Source organism: Pinus tabuliformis, chromosome 3_2 (genome assembly GCF_031772625.1).
Source record: "Pinus tabuliformis cultivar Carrire ecotype Pingquan chromosome 3_2, CPIR1, whole genome shotgun sequence".
NCBI classification, from domain to species: domain Eukaryota; kingdom Viridiplantae; phylum Streptophyta; class Pinopsida; order Pinales; family Pinaceae; genus Pinus; species Pinus tabuliformis.
In genome coordinates this window covers 591,972,271-591,995,046 of record NC_142302.1, presented here as the reverse complement: position 1 = coordinate 591,995,046, position 22,776 = coordinate 591,972,271, and the positions used below count along the sequence as shown (strand labels likewise).

General features: G+C 35.3%; 1 protein-coding gene across 1 annotated transcript; it reads left to right on the top strand.

Moving 5' to 3' along the window:
- The first annotated feature begins 267 nt into the window (after positions 1–267).
- Positions 268–1,162, top strand: LOC149181947 (uncharacterized). Its single transcript, XM_089418440.1, has 2 exons — positions 268–924; positions 1,079–1,162. The coding sequence occupies exons 1-2, from the start codon at positions 268–270 to the stop codon at positions 1,160–1,162; spliced, it is 741 nt and encodes a 246-aa protein (XP_089274566.1).
- The last annotated feature ends 21,614 nt before the right edge of the window (positions 1,163–22,776 follow it).

Genomic DNA, 22,776 nt, shown 5'->3' with positions numbered 1-22,776 from the left:
TTCACATAACTGGAGGCATTTATCAAAAGGACGTCAATGAATGCTCGCCACATGTAGTATTAAATCCGAAAATCTGCGGTCGTAAGCAAAATCTAAAATGAGGATGGTTGATCGAGATTCGCATCATTCACACAGTACATTGATGGTCGAGTAAAACGCCAATTTTGGGAGGTGTGCGACCACCTTCTTTAAATCGAGTTTCGTATTGTTGACGTAATAGTTCGACTCTGTTATCAGATTTTACTTCGCAGTTGTCAAGTGATCGAGATGGCAAGCGGAACTGCTAGTTGCATGAGTTTAAGGCTTCTGGTGAACAAGCAAAGTCGGAAGATATTGTATGCAGAGGCAGGAAAGGATTTTGTCGATCTTCTCTTCAGCTTTCTCACGCTACCAACGGGTTCCGTTCTGAAATTGCTTTCAGCGTTGAAAAAAGCAAAGAAAATCGGCTGCCTCACAAATCTTTACGACAGCGTGGACAAACTGCATACTATGTTTATGATTTCCGAGAAATCTGACTTACTGGAGCCTAAGGTTATACCTAACCTTTCCAACAACATCCTTCGAATACAGTCGACAGACTCAGCACCCCCACCTACAGTCTATTACGGTTGCGAGTACGTGTACGATATCGGTACCCACCATATTAGCTGTGAGAAAGGCGGCAGGTGTTGCTGTGGCAACACTATGAGCTATCAGTTGCAATTGCAGAACCCTTCTATGGGAGTTAGAACTGATGCCGCAGGAGTCAGTGGAAGTGGAAGCGGCGGGGGAGGATATGTGAAGGAAACGGTTACCTTCATAATTACCGATGACTTACAGATATCTCCCTCGTCAACCATCACCAGCCTTAACTTGCTCAATAAGCTCAATGTCAAAGATTTATCGCATTTGGCGGAGCGAAAGGCGAGTGTGGGTCCCAATGAGGTAAGGAGATAGTATTGCTGTTTATAGTTTGGCTTCATAATGCTGTTAATGGGACTTATTAGGCACTGGAGCTGCTATTAATGGGACTTGTTTTTTGTAGTTTGTGTTGGTAATGCTGTTAATGGGAAGACCATAATAATTTTATATTTAGTAGGCACTGGAGCTGCTATGGGCTTCTATGGTTTCAACTACGCCTTTCAATGATGTTTTCGGTGCTGCCGTCTCTGCAAATACATGAAGGTAACAGTGATTTGAAGTCCTTAATATACCAAAGGACATGTGTTGTTTGCTGTTCGTCAAGAGAATACTGATGTCAAGTTATGTCTTTTTGGTGTTGCAGTGTGGAGGGCGTATTTCAATTTTGAATATGTATTTTCATGATGGTCGTTAATCGAAAGAATTTTTTTTCAAGTATTTGGCAGTGTAATTCAGAGGTCGCATACAGAACAAGGTGCACTATTTGCTTTTAATGGAGGTTTAGCAGAAGTAAGTAGTATTTACTTTAGTTTAGATTTGAGGACAAGTGATTCGGGCATCTATGTAGTATCGATTTCGTAACATCACATCGGATCTTATAGTTTCTATTTCAATACTAATCTGCTGTCTAAAAACTATGCTTTTAAAGTAATATGAAATTTAACTTGTTGCATAAATATCGCAGGATGGTAATTCAGTTTTATTGCTGAAATTTTTTGATGGTTAAATATTTTATTTATATATTATATTGATTATGGTTTCCTTCTAGAAAAATGTTTATCGGTCCTTAATTTTATTTTATTTTGTTTGTGATGGATGTGCATTACTAATTGGGGTATATTCAAAATATTAATATTATTATTTATATATAAAATATATTTGATGGGTTGATAAACGTAAAAGGACGATTGGATTGGCGTAAAACTAAAACATAAATATTATTATTTATATATAACTTTGTTAATAATTTTAATACATGCGAATTCATTAAGATTTTTTTATTTTCTTTGTCGCTGTATTTCAAATTATTTTAAGCTTGTTACTGACATATCTCCGTCCATAGAAAAAATCTCTAGAGCTTAGTTCAAAAAGTTTTGAACCTGCCAAGCTCGTTATTTTTAGAGGGGCTTAACTTGAAGAACATTGGGTTAACATAAGTCGCTCACGTAAAATTTGTTTCCTCATGAAGTAGTAGATCCTTTAGGGGAGTTGAAGTTAATGTGAGTTAAGGTTAATGGAAATATATTATTGGATAAAAATGGTATTTTGTTAATATTTAATATGATTTATGATTTATTAATTCTTTCAAAATTTGGTTGTGGGTAAATAAATATATTGTTGAAGTTAATATGAGTTAAGGTTAATGGAAAAATATATTATTGGATAAAAATGTTTTTTTTTTTTTTAATATTTAATATGATTTATGATTTATTAGTTCTTTCAAAATTTGGTTGTTGGTAAATAAATGTATTGTTAAGTTATTGTTTTTATGGTTTAAAAATTAAAATTATATAATTAAATAACAAAGATAAATAAGTTAATTTTTAGTTAAACAAATATTATAAATTAATTTGATAATAATTTTAATTACTTATATATATATATATATATATATATATATATATTTCAAAGAATTTAATAATTTGTAGCTTTTTTTAAGCTTTTGCAGTTTATGGTTTTTTTGTTATCCATAAACTAAGTTTTGGGTGTATAGCTTGTTCTCTATAAACTAGGTCATTATTTGTAATGAATTTTGAATCTCTCAATTTTTACATATTTTACATTATTTTGATCACCAATTAAACTGTCTCTAAAACTTTTAATAAATTTTAATATTATTTATAAACTTAAAACTTTTAATAAATTTTAATATTATTTATAAAATACTATCTTTAATTTGTATGGAATGTAAAATCAATTATATTTTCCATTATAATATTATAAAAGAAAATGAAAATGAATACAGTCGTTTTAAACCACACTTTAAAAAAAAATTAGACTTTAAAAATTAAAAAAACAAACTTACTCATCCTATAAAATAAATTCCATATAAAATAAATAAAACAACATTGAATTGAAGTTATGAATGCTCTGCAGAGACATATTTCTCCTATGATATCCTCAGCTTCACTTGCAGATAGACAAGGGCAATCGCTCGACCCTATGTAGTATCTAACCATCAAAAACATTTGGGCATGTGAAGGACGTAATCCCAAGTTATCATTTTTCCAATGCTCGATATTTGTGCATGAGGCATAAACTATTACAAGGATATACTTATGATTTATCAATTTTTTTTTCCAATAGCATGATATTTTTTAATTTTCAAGTTTGATATTATTAAAATTTGATTTTAATAACACGGTTTTAATATTGTTATAAATTTTATTTTATCAAAATTGGATTTGCGCGAATAAGATTATTGTAGCGTAGAAGTTTTGTTATTTCAGAGATGTTAAGTTAGGTTAGATTCGAATTGATTATAGGATTAATAATTTTGATGTGATTATTAATAAATTTATTATTGGAGATTTTGGTATTTTAAAATATATTTATGTAATATAATATAGTTAAAGATGTGATGGGTTTATTATAAAACATATTAAAATCAACAAAAATAGTTAGTTAATTATTAAAATAACTTGAAAGGTTCATTTGTTACTGTTATATTTTTATCTCTTTTTAATAAGAAAGGATATCAAACGTTATGGTCGATTGAAAGTTTCTGAGAGAACAATACCGTAAAAAACCCAAGACTAATGATCGAGGTAAAACGTGATGTCCACGAGGAGCTGGTGTCGGATGAGCTTGGACCGGGAGCTCTTTTGTCATCTGAATATGTACATTAATAATCATAATTCGTTATAAATACACATGACTGAATAGAGATTTTAGGTTCATTATGACTTGGTCCCAAGGAAAAAAATGCTTATTGGATTAATTTGTAATAGTAAAAATAATTAAATTTATTGGATTAATTTGTAATAATAAAAGTAATTAAATAAATATAGTATTAATTTATAATTAAGAGTTGTGAAGATGAAAAGTACTCTTTTATAACCTCATACAACTATTAATCGGAAGAACTTTCTTGACGGGAAGACCTACGGCTTTTGCAACCCATCCTAGGGTTTCTGCAATCCCTGCAACGGCAAGCCTGCAAGACATAGTACAGTGCTGAAACAGTCAAAGCGGATTTGTGGTTAGCGTAAGCTGGCCATAAGAAAAAAGTAAAATGCAGTCCCCTCAGGGGGAGGGCAATGCGCCTCCCCCCAATAAGGACAGTCAAACGCAGCCGACGGAAGAAAGGGAAAAAGAAAATGAACAGAGCGGAGGCAATACGGAATGCAACAAGCAACAGGGCAAGGAGACAGATCAGGAAGACAGAAATAAGGTAAGTTTCTCCACATGCAAGCCAGTAGCAACTCACAAGCCAAGAGTGGAGTTCCCTGGTCATCGTATCAATGCCAGAATACAGTATATGAGAGATCATGCGCTGATTGGCAAATTCGTAGGAATATGGCCGACGGAGAGAGCGCTGAGAAGCTGGATAAGCACCAAATGGAACCCAAAAGGGCATATTACTCTGCACCTAGGGCCAAAGGGGTTCTTTACTGCAGTCTTCAACTGCCTGGAAGATCGCAATAAAATTCTGGATGGGGGTCCTTATTTTTTCAACTCTGCAGGATTATATCTCAAAGCGTGGGTTGAAAGATTCAATCTAGACAAGGAAGACCTTAGCTGTGCCCTTGTGTGGATAAGGTTGTACTCGCTTCCTTGGGAATACTGGGAAGAGAAATCTCTTCAGGAGATTGGGAACACACTCGGCGAGTTTTTCAAGGTTGCAGAAGAAACAAAATTATGTAGATACACGTCTTATGCATGGATTTGTGTTTACATGGACCTCAAGCAAGCACTGCCAGACACGGTAAGTTTCTTTCATGAAGATGTTGAATGGATTCAAGCTATAGATTATGAGCATGTACCATTTAGATGCAGGAAATGCCATGATATAGGGCATCTATAGAGAGACTGTCCACTGAATAAGAAACCCCCTTCTCAAGAAAGTTCAGATAACCAAACGCCTGATGGTTATACTAAGGTAACAAATCGTAGGAGAGGGAACAAAAGATCAACAGTCAATCCCAAGAGAAATCCAGTCAACATGACAAAACCCTCAACGAGAAATAGCTTTGAAGCCCTAGCTAAGACTGACATGCAAGATCTGGAGAAGGAATCGCAGAAGAACAAAGAATATAACAAAGAACAGTTAGAAGAAATTTCATTGCAATCAGGAGATACTGCTCTTAAGAAATCAATCCTTCAATCGCAATCCAAATCTCAATGCTGGCATTCCTAGGGAATGGAAGTTGATAACACCGAACCAAATGCCAAGTCACCAAAAGAAAGAGAGGAAAACTCTCAAGAGCCTCAAATCATGGAAGAAGATCTGGAGTCTTTAGACATAGGGGATCTGGATATCCTAGGACTGGAACAAGCATGCAAAACAGGGAATTTTGAAAAAATACCAGATCGGCAAGTGGACAACCTGGTAGAGGTCCTAAATAGGGCACAGAAGAAATACTCTTTAGGAGTACAGATACGAAGTCCATGGGATGGCAAATTTATCACCAAGGACAATAAGAAGAGAGGCAGAAAAACAACACTTGAGAGAACCATCAAGATAGGAGAGGTGTTAGTGGAGTCAGGGAGGTATGCCAAGCTGACTAAGTACTTTAATACTGACCCCCATCCTTCTCAATGAAGCTAATATCATGGAATATAAGGGGGCTCAATGGCCCAAGGAAAGGTGGATTATTAAAAAATACGCTTATGCAAGAAAAACCAAGCATACTTTTTCTACAGGAGACTAAATGTAACTCGACAATTTTGGCAAAAATAGCAGCGAAACCTGGTCAGGAGGGCTAGTAACAGCTATTGATGCACAGGGAGCATCGGGAGGACTTGCAATACTCTAGGATTCGCGAGCCATTCAACTAAACAATATACATGCTAATAAAAGCTTCATTCAGGCAACTTCTCATCTAATAGGCACCAATACCTATGGACTTATAACTAATGTTTATTTCCCTCAGGATACTACTCACAAAGCTCAAATCCTGAATACACTGTCAGACCTCAACTCAGACAGGCCATACCCGCTCTGGATTTCTGGAGGTGATTTTAATATGATAGCAAGAATGGAGGAGAAGCAAGGTGGTAGAAGCAGAACAAATAATGACGGGAACCTGCTAAAAGACTTCATTCAAACCAACTGGTTGGTAGATGTTCCCTCAAGCAATGGCATCTTCACTTGGAGCAATAAGAGAGAGGGATCGCAACAGATTGCTTCGCGTCTTAATAGATTTCTCATCTCAGACAATGCAACTCACCCGGGAGGGGAATTCATAGCATCCATCCTACCTATCTCAGGATCAGACCACTGGCCTATCGAACTTCAATGGAACAGGCCAGGTAACAGCATCAGGCGTCCTTTCTGATTTGAAGAATTCTGGTTAACTCATCCGGACTTTGATGAATTAGTTAGATCAACCTGGCTCAACTTCAATCCTATTGGAGGTACAAAGATGTGCAGGTTCCAGCAAAAACTAAAGCATCTTAAAGGCGAAATCAAGCGATGGAATCATGATACTTTTGGCAACATTTTTAAAGCTCAGGCTATTCTCAATCTAGAAATGAAGACGATCCAACAAAAAATCATCACCGAAGGACGCTCAGATGAACTCACCAAGCAGGAGCAAATCATAGAATCTCGAATATTAGAGAGGGCTAAACAAGAGGAAACCTTATGGAGGCAGAAATCAAGGATTAGATGGCTAAAAGATGGAGAAAAGAATACAAATTTTTTCCATAAAACTACAGTGCAGCGCAGAATGAGCAATTGCATTACCCACATCAAAAATGAATAGGGGAATAGAATAGAAACTCACGAAGGCTTTGAAGAGGAATTTCTCAGATACTTTAAGAAAGCACACCAGGAACCCAGTATAGACGGAATGCCGGCTATAAATAAGCTCCTAAAGGATATCCCAAAGGTAATAACAGAGGAACATAATAGTCTCCTCCTCAAGCCCATCAACTTACAGGAAGTTGAAGAAGCTGCACAACAATTGAAGGCGGGGAAAGCGCCGGGCCCGGATGGATTTACATCAAACTTTTTTCATAAGTTTTGGGACCTTATAAAAGCTGAGGTATGGCAAGTGGTGGAGGAATCCCGTGCATTACGATGGATGTACCCAGGGCTAAATGCCACATTCATTGCTTTAATTCCAAAGGTGGAAGAATCCAACACTCCAGATAAGTATAGACTGATTGCCCTGTGCAATATTATCTATAAAATCGTCTCAAAAGTTATAGCTACCAGACTAAAGCCGCTGCTCCCTCTTATAATCTCGCCCGAGCAGTCTGGTTATGTAGAAGGCCGACAAATAACGGATGGGATTATTTTAACTCATGAGATAATCCATTCTTTAAAGCAGACAAAAAAGCCAGGTATGCTGCTTAAGCTAGATCTATCTAAAGCTTTTGATAGTATCAGTTGGGTTTATATTCAAAAAATTCTTACTGCCTTTGGTTTTGCCCCGTCATCGGTTAGATGGATTTTTAATCTTTTGTCTTCAACTTTTTTCTCTGTTCTTATCAATGGTATCCCCTCGGCAACGTATCGTCCCTCCAGGGGTATCAGGCAAGGAGACCCCTTGTCACCCTTTCTTTTTGTTATTATGGCAGAAGGACTTGGTAGAAGTCTTACCTCAGCCCGGCTTTCTCAGCATTTAAAAGGCCTTTCGTTTAACAACTCCCCATCTTACTCCCACCAACAATTTGTGGACGACAATATGCTTTTTGGTTATCCCTCGGTGCAAGAAGCTCGCCTCCTCAAAAGCCTCCTTTCGAACTTCTCTGATGCATCTAGTGCCCTTATTAATCAACTCAAATCCCAAATTTTTTTCTTTAATACCCCTGCTCCCACCCAGAAAGCCATAGCATGTATTTTGGGCTTCACCATTGCTTCCCTGCCCTCCAAATACCTAGGTGCTCCTTTAATTGCCTCAGCCCTCAAACACTCTTCTTGGAAACAATTGCTGGAAAAACTGGAGGCTCGACTCTCCCTATGGACTCACCGAGCCCTTAATATGGCTAGCAGACTTGTTCTTATCAAGGAAGTCGTTCATTCCATGCCCTTGTATCTCTTCTCCATCCTTGCAGCACCAAAATGGGTACTCAAAGAAATTAAGAATCTCCAGCGCAACTTCTTATGGGGAAGGTCAGGCCACAATAAAAAATGGGCTCTAGTTAAATGGGACAAGGTATGTCTTCCAAAGAAAGCAGGGGGTATTGGGCTAAGAGATCCTGAGCACAGCAATAGGACAATGGGAGCTAAAGTCTGGTGGAGATGGCTAGCCAATCCTAATACCCCTGGGCCTCCCTCTGGACAGCTAAGTATGCAAGCAACTGTCCTATGGAAAAGAGAATACGAATGACGGAATTAAGCAAGGGATCGGTAATTTGGAACGCGGCTATTCAATATAGAAATCTCATACAAAAGCACAATTTTTGGGAAGTCAAGAATGGATCCACAGCTCGATTTTGGGAAGACTCCTGGCAGCAATTCCCAAAAATAAGAGACGTATTCCAGAATCATCCAATATCAGAGCAGGATATCAATCAATTAGCCAAGGTTAGTCAGTTCTGGAACCCCTCTATAACACAGGAACATAGACAATGGAAAAGTGCAGATCAAATTCTAACGCACAGGTCTGAACAAGCTCAACAGTATCTTTCTACATAATTACAAAAAGAGGCAAATCCCTATCTCAGAAGAACCGGATATTCTAAGATGGGGCTATGAAGAGAAGGGAACATTTACCACAAAGGAAGCGTATAAGATAATAGTCCAAGATCAGCTAATCAAAGACACTCTATGGGACAAAATTTGGCACTCTTCCATCTGGCCGAAGGTATCCACTTTTTTATGGCTCCTATTTCACAATATAATTCTAACTTGAGATAATCTCCGGAAAAGAAGCTTCTCAGGCCCATCTATATGTCTCAACTGTATGCAAGAAGAGGAAACAACGCTACATCTCATGCAGACCTGTCAAATTGGACGAAAGTTGTGGGAGAAGGTAGCCTTCCGCTGCCAAAAAGAAGGTAGAGTGCAAGGAGATCTAAAAGCCACTATTCGCAACTGGAGTCAAAAACCATACCAAAGCAATCTCCTCAACACTCTATGGCAGCTTATACCTGGCTTACTGATGTGGAACATTTTGAAAGAGCGAAATAGAAGAGTTTTCAAGGATCAATCTATGCCCTTAGAGCAAATTTGGACCAAACTTCATCATAATATCATGGAGTCTCCATCAATTAGAGAATGGTACTCAGAAGATCTTCCCTCATAACCGCAGGAAAAAACAGTGTGGGATAATTGGAGGATCCAGATAAATCAGCAGACAATCATCAAAAAGAGTCCCACCATGCAGGAAAAAGAATCAGGTAAATGGACTCCGCCGCCCAATAACATGTTCCAGCTTAATTTCAATGGGGCCTCAAAAGGAAATCCAAGGAAAGCAGGGTATCGGGGGGTCTTCAGGGATCACCATGGCAATCCTCAACTTACTTTTATGGGTTCAAAAGGTTGGGACACCAACAACTCAGCCGAATTGGAGGGATTATGGAGAGGTCTCACCCTGGCTCAAGAAAGAAGATTTTTTCCGCTCATCATAGAGGGGGATTCGCAAATTATAATTAGAATGATTACAAAACTAATGCATGGATCCCCCATTCACAAAGTTAGTAACAGTTGGAGGATGGCCCAAAGGCTTGAGCTAATAGACAGATGGCTTTCTCAGCATCAAGAAATCTCCTTCAGACACACCAGGAGGGAAGGAAACAAGCTTGCTGACTTTCTTGCCAATATCGGAGTGGAAACTGGGGTAGGATACTTTGAAGGAACAATCTCCAATATAGCCTTCGCGGACCAACTCTCTAAGTTCCTGGAAATTGTGATACAGGATAAACCTCAGGAGAAGGACACACACCCGGATGCGGGTGGCATTCAATGTTATTAATGGGACACCGCACAGTGCAGGCAGCTCGCCTGGCAGATGGCTGGCGGACGACCCTCAAGACATGTGCCTCGGGCTGGCAAATTCATTCAAGGGCAAGTGAAATTAATTCGGCACAATTTGGAATGATGGTCTTGCAGTCAAGCATTAATGCGCGCCTGGTTCATGCGAAAACAGGTCAGTTCTTATGTATGGATTCGTTTGTTGTTCATGCCATAGTTACTGGTTCTATTTATCTCGGCGCAGAACTCTTCCTGCACTCCTGCCTGGTCTATCGAATTTGGAAGCTCGCCTGGTCTTGGAGACTCATTGGGCTCCTTTGCGCTCAAACTCTCACCTGCTTGCTTTGTCTCAACCCCTCTCTCAGTCTATCTGTTCTCCCAAGCATGCCACGCTGTCGAGGTATCCCGCTCAGAGGTACCAACACAGGAAACAGAGGCCGGCCCTCTCGTCCTACTCCACAGAACGTCATTCCCATCGCCTCAGCCTCCCCTTTTTCTCCGCCCCTGGGTCAAGCTGGGTCTCTCCCGCATAATTCCTTTCAGACCTCCAAGTTTACTTTGCACAGCAGGCTCAACAGACCTGTATTGACAGCTAGCATCACCATTATTCTCGCGGAGGAGGAGAATAATCATGTTAGCTCGGCTCAAACCACTTTCTCTCACTCTCAGGAAGGCAGTGTTCTGCAAGGGGATATGGCAGGGGTGGTATTTAATGCGGACAATATGCAGGAGGACACCCCTGTCTCTAAAGCGCCTGACTCGCCGCAACATGCAGACTAAAGCCGGCTCTTCACTGACGGGTGGCATTCTTGCCTATGCGCTGTGCAATTTTGATTTCGTGTCTTTGTTTTTGAGTCTATGGGTCTATGTCTGGTTTATGATCTTGTTCCAGGGTGTGGCGACAGCCAATATGTGCTCTGTTTTTTGTTGTAACTGTGACTATGCTGGGTACTTTTGTGTTTTTTTGGTCAATGGGTGGCATGACAGTATGAGTCCTGGTAAAATTTTTCAGTGTGTCATGGCCCAAACACAATATTTTGAAGGCTGTACTGTGAATTCGGCAGAATGCTTGAATTGTAATATCTCTGAGTATCTGGTTGAGGAATGGCCTCGGCCTCCTCTGAGGTCTTGACCTCACTGTACATATATTTTTCCTTTTTAATAGAATTAGTATTTACGAAGAAAAAAAAAGTACTCTTTTATATTGTGCAATTTCTAATTTTCAAATTATTTTTCATAATACCAATTTTTTTGATCTATTAAAATTATAAAAATACGCTGATTTGGTAATGCTATAAAATTTTGATTAATTTCATAGGTTTTTAAGGTATGATGCACTATATTAGTATTAAATGACTTTAATTATCATTATCATCATCAAAAAATAATAACTCATGTTCATATATTTTCTTTTAATTAATCAATTTAAAATAGAAAAATGTTGTCATTTCTTTGAAGATGCATTTCAATCTTTGATATGTGACTACTACTTAAATTATTTTACAATATTTTATAGAGTTTAATCATTGTTGTTGTGAAGATGAAAAGTACTCTCTTATATTGTGCAATTTCTAATTTTGAAATTATTTTTCATAATACCAATTTTTTTGATCTATTAAAATTATAAAAATATGGTGATTTGGTAATGCTTATTTCTCTTTTTTTTTTTAAATCATAAAAATATGCCAAAAAATTTGATTAATTTCATACGTTTTTAAGGTATGATGCACTATATTAGTATTAGATGACTTTAATTATCATTATCTTCATCAAAAAATAATAACTCATGTTCATATATTTTCTTTTAATTAATCAATTTTATTAAAATAAAAAAAGGTTGTTATTTCTTTGAAGATGCATTTCAATCTTTGATATGTGACTACTACTTAAATTATTTTACAATATTTTATTGTGCACCTAATAATTATTGATAATTAAATTAAATTTTTAAATATTCTATTATAAAATAAACACCCTATTGTAATAATTAACCATAATTTTTATTAATTTTTCAATTTAATTGATGTTCAAGTCAATTGGGATGTTTTCAATATGAACGTAGATTTTTTTTTAAACATTTTTGTTGTTATTATTATTGAGATTAAAAAAAATTAACACTTCTGACATTTTACCATAATTCAAAAAAGAAATTATTTATTTTAGTTTGATATATATTTTTAATTTTTTTAAAGATAACTATTTATACTAAATAAATCTTAATTTCTATTTTTGAATTATATTAAAATTTCAAATATTTAAAGATAAATAATTATTTATTATTTTTTTTAATGTAAAGATATAAGTTTTCTCGTTGTGCGAGTGAATTTAGACACTTCTGATTATTTAGTGATATTTTTAAAATTATTTTATTGCATTTGAGAGGTGTTCTATAAATTAGTAGGGTAGTAATGTTATAAAACTTTATATATTGTTATTTTACTATGATAAATTATTTAAAATAAATTTAAATTGAAAAAACATGATATGAAGCAATGTTGTAAAACTTTATATAATGTAATGTTTAGTTAAAATAATTAAATTATTTAAAAATAAAATTATAGTCGAAAAATAAATAAATTAAAACTAAAACTTAATATTAATTATATAGAGGCTTGATGGATGGATAGGTCAAAACCTTATATTTCCACATTGGACTGGGGATTCCTAACATTATATCACCATATTGGACTTGAGATTCTTAACACTATTCGAAATACATTGGGCTCTAGTTAGGGGGAGATTGTTGGCTTTCTGTTAATGGTGTTGTAGAAGGTCAACGCTTCTGTGTGTTTTGTGGCATGTGCTTAAATCTAGCGATGTCTCTGTTTACTAACACCTGGGGGTTTTGGTGTAACGACAATCATGACTCCAGCAAGTGGTATCAGAGCCAAAGGTCTAGAGTTCGAAACACACCTGGCTCCCATTCGGGACGAGATTGTTGCACTCCCAGTGAATGGCACACCTTGCTCCCATTCGGGATGAGATTGTTGCACTCCCAGTTAATGGTTGCTCCCATTCGGGATGAGATTGTTGCACTCCCAGTTAATGGTTGTGTCTGTTTATTAACACCTGTGAGTTTTGTTTTAATGACTGTTTACTAACACCTGCGGGTCTTGTTTTAACCGCAATCATGTCTCCAACAGATTTTAATGACTGTTTACTAACACCTGCGGGTTTTGTTTTAACCGCCATCATGTCTCCAACAGATGCGGGTTTTGTTTTAATCACTGTTTACTAACACCTGCGGGTTTGTCTATTTACTAACACCTGCGAGTTTTGTTTTAACCGAAATCATGTCTCCAACAGATGCGGGTTTTGTTTTAATAACTGTTTACTAACACCTGCGGGTTTGTCTGTTTACTAACACCTGCGAGTTTTGTTTTAATGACTGTTTACTAACACCTGTGGGTCTTGTTTTAACCTGTGAGTTTTGTTTTAATGACTGTTTACTAACACCTGCGGGTCTTGTTTTAACCGCAATCATGTCTCCAACAGATTTTAATGACTGTTTACTAACACCTGCGGGTTTTGTTTTAACCGCAACAGATGCGGGTTTTGTTTTAATGACTGTTTACTAACACCTGCGGGTTTGTCTATTTACTAACACCTGCGAGTTTTGTTTTAACCGCAATCATGTCTCCAACAGATGCGGGTTTTGTTTTAATGACTGTTTACTAACACCTACAGGTTTGTCTGTTTACTAACACCTGCGAGTTTTGTTTTAATCACTGTTTACTAACACCTGCGGGTCTTGTTTTAACCGCAATCATGTCTCCAACAGAGTTTAATGACTGTTTACTAACACCTGCGGGTTTTGTTTTAACCGCAATCATGTCTCCAACAGATGCAGGTTTTGTTTTAATGGCTATTTATTAACACCTGAAGGTTTTGTTTTAATGACTGTTTACTAACACCTGCGGGTCTTGTTTTAACCGCAATCATGTCTCCAACAGATTTTAATGACTGTTTACTAACACCTGCAAGTTTTGTTTTAACCGCAATCATGTCTCCAACAAATGCAGATTTTGTTTTAATCACTGTTTACTAACACCTGCGGATTTTGTTTTAACCGCAATCATGTCTCCAACCAATATGGGTTTTGGTTTACGGCAATCATGTCTTCTAACAGATGATTGATACTCGATTTCAAGTTGGATACCTTAGCATGCGTGATTCACATGTTCTCTTAAACCCGTGTTTGGCTCTGTTTGAGTTGAATCGAACCATGGTTAACATGCTGTGTTGTACAAGGGATCCCCTTCCACACTGGATGTGTGTGGGGATGCTCGATTTCAAGTTGGATACCTTAGCATGCGTGATTCACATGTTCTCTTAAACCCGTGTTTGGCTCTGTTTGAGTTGAATCGAACCATGGTTAACATGCTGCGTTGTATAAGGGATCCCCTTCCACACTGGATGTGTGTGGGGACTTGAGAAATTTATAGCAGTGACGAAGTAAACTTTTAATATTGTTTTTAGTAATGTTCTTTTCAGTACGGTATACAAATCGAAGTTCTCAAGAATAGTAACAGTATATCATTGTTCAGTTGTAGTTGTTACTGTGTAGGAGGAGACTAGTATTGGAGACGGGTCTGGTAACATTGACTGATATGAAACCAATTTACATAAATTGATTGGATGGAGCTTTCATTTTGTAACCAAATTGCTCAGACATTTTTTAATCGGCTTAATGTTTATGTGGATGTTTACGAAATCTGCTTAACGGCTAACGCATATTCAAGTTAAGCATAACGAAATAGATTTACTTTAAATCATTTTAAAACGCTTCATTAATATATTCGGCTCATTTCTTTATCAATTAACCTGCGTTCAGACTGTAGGCAGTATGGATTATTTGTTGAACACATACATGATAAACAAGAGATATGAAAGATAAAGAATGAGTTTTATTCCTATTAACAAAATATATATTTATAATATAATAACATATTGTTACGATAGATAATTCATATTTTAAAGGTTTTTTTTGGATTTTTTAACTATTTAATTTTTACGCTAATTTTTTAACGGATTAGGTGTTCAACATTTTTCCGAGAACTCCAATATAAAAATAAAACAATGCATGACAACAATAAACCGAAGGGGTATATGAGAGTCTAAGAAGAGAACTCCAATACAAAAATAAAACAATGCATGACAACAATACGTGGAATGTGCTCTCTGAGATGATGACACAAGTTGGAAGAACTCGAGGTTTCAACCAATAATGGTTTAAGGATGACCAATAAGACTGTAACGCTTATTTTAGTTCCCGGGATTCTTCCATACCTTCCGCTAGAAAAAGTGTTCCCTATTGTTTTGAAAAAGGAGACCATTAAGGTCTCAACCACCAACACTTAGTTCAATTTTTAAAACTCTTTCAAAATAGCGGAAACAATGATCATTCACATGGCTAACTCGGTCACAATGTTGGCATTTGATAATTTTCGAAAGAGCGGGATCTCGACCAGGTGAATATGAACTTCTTCTCCTTTTTTTTTTTAAGTAGAAATCCAGTTCTCTAAAATTGGATTGGCTTAGTGATTCAACTTGGTGATTACCACTCGCTCGGCTCGTTCACATGCTCATCGAACCACTGTCCTCATGAGAAATTGTCTCACCAATTTTGATATTGTAAATAACTTTGTAAACAACAATAATAACACAGGTCAATCTTTTCGATAATCATTCCCTTTGTTCAAAATTGAAGGAGTTCAACCAAAAATCTTTACCCAACATCCTGAATGCCCGTGAGCTCAGAGAAGACAACAGTATGTAGGGCTCTCAACGCACTTCCTTTGCTCTGAAAGACTGAATGGAAATCGAGCACCAAAATGAGTAATCCACTTTTCTTCAATCCATGTCATGGATAGCCAAATAATGCTAACAAAGACGAGCATTCCCAAGCTTCCGGTCGGGGGCAAAGAAACATAAAACTTTAAAATTAAATTAGATAAATCCTGAGCAGTGTATGGAGTGTGTATTTAGAGAATACAGCTTTAGAATGGCACATATAGCGCTGAGAAAAGTATTGTTTGTCTGCGCAACAATGTAATAGGCAAGTGGAAAGACAAGCATATATGCAGCAGGAGGTGTTATGATTCAAGATTAAGAATAGCCAGGAGCAAGAGTGTGCAGTCAATAAAAAGATCGGGAAAGAAAAATGCTCAGAGTCAATAATTAGAGAAGGTCTACAATGCCACAAAAAAACAAGTGGGGCAGGCTTGAGTAGGGTAATAATTTGTCTACTTTGATATCATGTTAAACATATACATGATAAACCAGAGATGTGAAAAATACAACATGAGTTGTATTTTCTATTAACAAAAATATACTGGTATAATATATTGTTATGACCACTGGATTGATATTCCAAAATTTTTTGGACTCTTTTTGACTTTTCAATTTCCAGAACATAACTCTTAACAGATTACATTATAAATTACTAAACTACAAGTAAGAAAAAGTGTTAAAACTTTGAGGGGTAATGTTCTTTATATTCTTTATGAATTTTCTTCGCAACCTATTTGAAATATGTCACTCAGTAAATTGACTTATTTCAAATCATGAACAAAATAATGTTTACAAGAAGGATTTGTGTTCTATGCTCACGCCATCATCAATGAGGAGCTTATTTCTGTAATATGCCCCTTCCACTTCTCTAATACAAATTTAGATGCGGGGAAATTCATAAAGATGAACAAGAGTTCTTTCTTTGAACAAAATGCGACGGGTGTGATTGTCTTGCGTAGGATCTGCTTGCATTGTTGAGAAAGGAATTTGTTGCCATCAATGTTGGCATAGACTACAAAAGTGCGTCGAGGCAATTAAAAATATACAAATATCGCTTGGAGTAGTGAGGGAGAGAAACGCTGATATATTGTCTTTTGGCAACACCGACGAATTTGTTAATTTGTGTAGTGCTCATGTTCAGGGTGAGGGTCATGGTGCACTGATCAACATCTGAAGAGGAGTATGAGACATTTGTGGGAATGTTGTAGGTGTGACCATGAGACAAATTTGTAGTAGTTGCTAGAGACTATACAGGTCATTATTTCCTTCACTCATCTACACAATGTTTTTATATTGTTACTAGTATTAAAACATTTCTAATGTGCATCTTATTTCATGCAAACATATTTTATTTAAGGATGTCATATTCATCGCATTTTATTTAAAGAGAATTAGATGGTTTATTTCTGATTAATTTTAGATAGATAAAGTATAGATATTTCAACCCTTCCAATGTTTTATAAATTTAACTTTAGAGTTAAGATGGATGTTAATTAGTATATATAAAATGTACACATTCACACTAGCTCAATAATATATAGTGAAATAATTTTCATATTATTTTAAAATGGGGAAAGTAAATACACATTTAAACTTTTAAAATAATTTTAATTACATAAAAATATGGACATTAAAGTATGGAGAAAATGTTATTAATTTATCAAATTATATAATTAATAAAAATAGAATAAATAAATTACAAATAAATAAATTTTGATTTATAATTAAAAATAAAAAAATTATTAATTATTATATGATAATGATAATAATGAAATATACTTAAATTATATATATATAAAACTCAAATTTGTATTTTTTATTATTATTTAATATAAACAAATTAATATATCACATAAAATTAAATAATATTAAAATTTAAATGCGAATAAAATTATTTATTTCTTACCATAATTGGGATATCCAAGTTTACAAAAAACTTACAATGATATTTAATAAATTTAAAATAAGAAATTGTTCTCTCGATTAATTCCCAATTTTATATATACTTGTTACATTATTCAAGTTGAATTTCCATATATATTTTGTATTAACAAAAAATAATAATCAATTATATAATGTTTTTAAGCCAAAATCATCTTCATATTTTAATATTATATAATATTATAATTAACTATAATATTTATTATTTTATATATAATTTAAGATTTTTTTTAAATTAAATTGAAAAGACATTATTTATGGCAGAAGAATTTTTAAATTTAAATATATTCTAAATTATTTTACATTTTTTAATTTAGAATTTTTTTGTTAAATGATAATTTTTAATTATTATAATTGTATTTTTAAATTACAAATAAAATGTATAGTCTAGTTTATAGATGAAAAAATTATAATTTTTATCATTGTTGTTTAAAATACATTTTTAAATACTTAAATTAATTTAGCACCCTCAAAAACTCCATAACACTCTTGATTCTACAAATTAAACAACTTAAACTCAAATTTTTTAAAATATTATTTTTTTTAATTAAAATTATCCCAAAAAAATTATTGTATTTGGTCTCTAAATTAAACAGACCTAAATAAAACTACCATCCTAAACATTTTCAATGACATTAAAAGTACATAAAATATATAATTTAGACAAACAATTCTATGGCCACCTTTTAAATAAAATTGAAAAAAAATATCCAAAAAATATTAGACTATCGAAAACCTCAACTTTGGTTAGTCTTTAATGTATTTAAGAATATTTATTTAATTATTTTAATTAATTATCATTTTATAATCTATTTGTTTAATAATTATTTCATCTGGACCATAATTTTGTATTTTTAAACCTATTTATTATATTTAATTTATGTCATAAAATTATAGAAAAGTTTTTAGCAAATTGATCATAGTATTTTATGTTTATTAATTTTTTTAAAAATATCTAAATAGTGAATAATATTTTATATATATAAAAAAGCAAGCAGACAATTGTTTGCCTATAATACTTATCTTCCACCCTGCAACACGAAGTGATACAAGTTTTATTTCAGCTGCAAGGGTTGTATTGACAACCAGCATTAGAAGGAAAACACAACATATACTCTCGGCGATTAAGAATTTCAAATCGCTCTTATCTTCATTTACAGGTGGAGAGACAGACCAAAAACGTCGTTCAAAGTCGTGGTAGAAGCCAGAGAAGTCCAAAGCAGCTCCAGTGCCTAATAAACATAAAATTGTTATCCCTTCGCTATCAACAGCATTATGAACACAAAAAAAATATAGCAGGTATAGTAACTCCTTTCCTCTTTGGGACCGAAAGTCACATTTCGCTCAGCTAAATCCGTTAAATCTTTGATATTGAGCTTATTCAGCAAGTTAAGGCTAGTGATGGTTTAGGAGAGAGATAGCTCCAAGTCATCCGTAACTATGAAGGTAACAGTCTCTTCACATAACCTCTGGGGCCGCTTCCTGCGCTATTAGTGTCATCTCCGTTGGAGAAGTTATGCGGATACACCGTATAGCTCATATTATGGCCGCAGGCACAGCGGCCACCCTCTGAGTGGTAAAATAGTGGGTAATACCGTAACCTGCACCCTGAGAACCGCAACGTAATAAACAGTGGGACCGACTGTATTCTAAGGAAGTCGTTAGGATGGGTAGACATAACATTTGGTTCCAAAATGGGATTTCTCCGCATTCATAAACACAGTCTGAAGCTTGTCTACGCTGTTGTAAAGGTTCGCGAGGCAGCCGATTCTCTTTGTGCGATAAAACGGTGAAAGCAATTTAATAACAGAACCGGTTGGCAGCGTGAGAAAAGCTGAAGAGAAGATCTACAAAATCAAAATCATTTTCTGCCTTTCCATACAATATCTTCCAAGTTTTGATGTTGACCAGAAGCCTTAAATCCATAGGACAAGCAGTTTCACTAGCCATCTTGATCGCTTACATTAATAGAAGTACAACTTCAGGTATATTAGTTGCAAAATGCCAACCACACATCCTTTAAGATTTTGCCTACTACCACAGATTTCCCAATCTAATCACACAAATGCCGCATAATTGCATATGTTGACGTCGTTTTGAAATGTTGATGTGAAAATATTCCACAGACTGTTTCACGAATCACCAATCATTTAATTATAGCGAAGGTTCAGGTACCAAAAACTAGCTGTATGCAACTGTACCACGTGTGGACTATCTGTATCCGGAGTGCTTCGAAGTTTGAGACTCGGTCATGTTGCTCAATTTTCACAAACTAATTAGAATGGCATTTAAATCTCTATTTTACAAATTAATGAGAAATATATGGAAGCTCTCATTACAGTTGGAGTTATCCGAACAAACTTTATATCCGAATTGAATTATCTTTTTCTCTTAGGTCAATGGATAAGGAGGTTGAGAAACCATGCTACCATATATATATATGAAGTAGTGTGTGAACATGCAGGAATAGGGTTTTATATCGTCCGAACGTGAAGGTTTAGATGAAGTTGTAGTGATTGCTCGAAGGGGATTCATCACTCCCATGGCCATGGGGCAAGGCTGAGTGAACCTACAAAAGACAGCGAGAGTGGAGACATGAACTGTGTTCAAATGGGAATCTTGAGGCCACTAACGTAGATATAGTTCGTAAAGAAAATAAGTAAAGGTTGTATGGCCTTTTTTTTAAGCCACGGACACCGATAGAGTCAAATGTTTACTACTGTCACTCCATTATTCTACATAATACTATTAACTTGTTAACTATATCTTTGATATAGGATAGGATACAATTTTGTAAAATGTAGGAATTTACATTTAAGATAATAAAAAAATGAAATATAATAAACAATTTTAGAGCTTTATAGGTCATAGTTTCCCTTTTCTTTCAATGTTTTAAAACTTACAGTTAAGCAACGACAATTTTTTTTTACGAATTTCAAAATGGAACATCCACACAAAAGTAGGGTTGGAAACCAACAAAGCAGGAAGAAGACACAAAAGTATGATAGAAAAAAAATTATATGACAATATTTATATAGCTTAATTCAAGAAGTTTTAAGCCTGGTATAGAGCTTACAGCTGTTTTATTTTAATCTAAACAGTAAAACACATTTGTCCATGGCAAGATTTGTACACATTAGTCTAATAAGTTTTGAATCTATAGTTATCCATGACCAAATTTCTACAAATTAGTTTAATACGTTTTGAATCTCGGATTGAGGTCACCACTAAGGAGCTGAAAACTAGTACTTTAAGCGGGTCAACTCGAAGAACATTTAATTGGTTCACCACTAAAGAGCGGAAAACTTATATAATTCTTGGGACTCTACTTGCAGAACATTTAATTGATGTAAGACACTCATGTAAAATTTGTTTGGTCATCAACTTGAAGTAGGTCATATTTTCAACTAGCAGACGCATTAAGTGAATTGAGGTTAATGTAAACAGACATGACGTGAGAAATAAGAATGGTAATGTTTATTATTAGTTTTTAATTAATATTAAATTAAATGCGAAAGAAGTAATTCGTTATTTGGAAAAATTATAAATTTAATTTAAAATTAATGTTAAATAATTAATATTATTTTATTAAAGAAAATAAGAAAAATATAAATTATTTAAATTATATCAAATTTGAATGGTGCCAAACGTGACGGGATTTTAGTGGAGAGAAACGGGACGAAAAGCTAGGGTTTTCATGCTTCTGCAGGTGTTGAACTCCATGGAAGGATGCAAAGGAGAGAGCTCCACTCCCTCCTACAAGCAGGTCGTGGCCAACCGAGGGAAGAAACCAATAGAAACTGCCAGAGGTCCTTCAAGAGAAGGGAAAAGGAACATGGAAGAAGAGCAAGATTTTACTAAATCAAGGGAGAATAATAGCACAACAAAAAATGAGGAAGATGACAAGGAAGAAGGAACAAAAAACAAAGCACAAAAGGGACCATGTAAACTCAAAGCTGAGGTTACACTTAGAGTAGTTTTAAATGATCCTGCTCTGCAGGCGTACAAGGACCACATGCAGACATATGCTATCATTTTTAAATTCATGGGATTATGGCCCACTAAAAAGACATTACAGACATGGATTAAATACCACTAGAAACCAAAAGGAAGCATAGACCTACATTTTGGGTCAAAGGGATTTTTCACTGTGGTCTTTACAAATATTGAGGATAAAGACAGGGTGTTTGAAGGAGGGCTCTACTTCTATGCAGCAGCAGGCCTCTACATGTGGTTGTGGATGATGAATTTTGTCCCGGAGCGAGAGACTTTCACTTCGGTCCCGGTCTGGGTAAGACTCTACTCCCTACCTCTTGATTACTGGCAAACAAAATTGTTATCTGCCATAGGAAACAAATTAGGGCGTTTTTTCAAAGATTCTGAGGCCACGAGAAGGAGAAAATACACTTCTTTTGCACGAATTTGTGTGGAGATGAATCTCTCTGGAGCTCTATCGGATGAGGTCATCTTTGAAGTTTTTGATGAAGAATGGGTGCAAACAGTAGATTATGAACATATTCCTTTCAGATGTCACATGTGCCATGAGCACGAGCACCTATTTAGAGACCGCCCTCTCAGTAAAATAGAGAACAAAAGTAAAGCTACCACAATGAAAGATATTCAAAGTTTTCACAAAGTGGGACATAGAGGAAAAGGGGGCAAAAGGAGCCCAAAGCAACATCAAACAGAAGGGCAAGAGGGCAGTTTGAACAGGTTCCAAATACTCGAAGAAGAAGAAGAGTGCCATGAGCATGGGCACCTATTTAGAGGTTGCCCTCTTAGTAGAATAGAGAACAAAAGTAAAGCTACCACAATGAAAGATACTGAAAGCTTTCACAAAGCGGGACATAGAGGAAAAGGGGGCAAAAAGGGGCCAAAGCAACATCAAACAGAAGGGCAACAGGCCAGTCTGAACAGGTTCCAAATACTCGAAGAAGAAGAAGAGATAACAAAAGTAGATCAGAGAATGGAAGGAAGCCTAGTGGAGAAAGAGAAAGTAGAAGACAATGAACAAACACAAGATATTAATAAACATAAAGAAACTATGCTGAGCG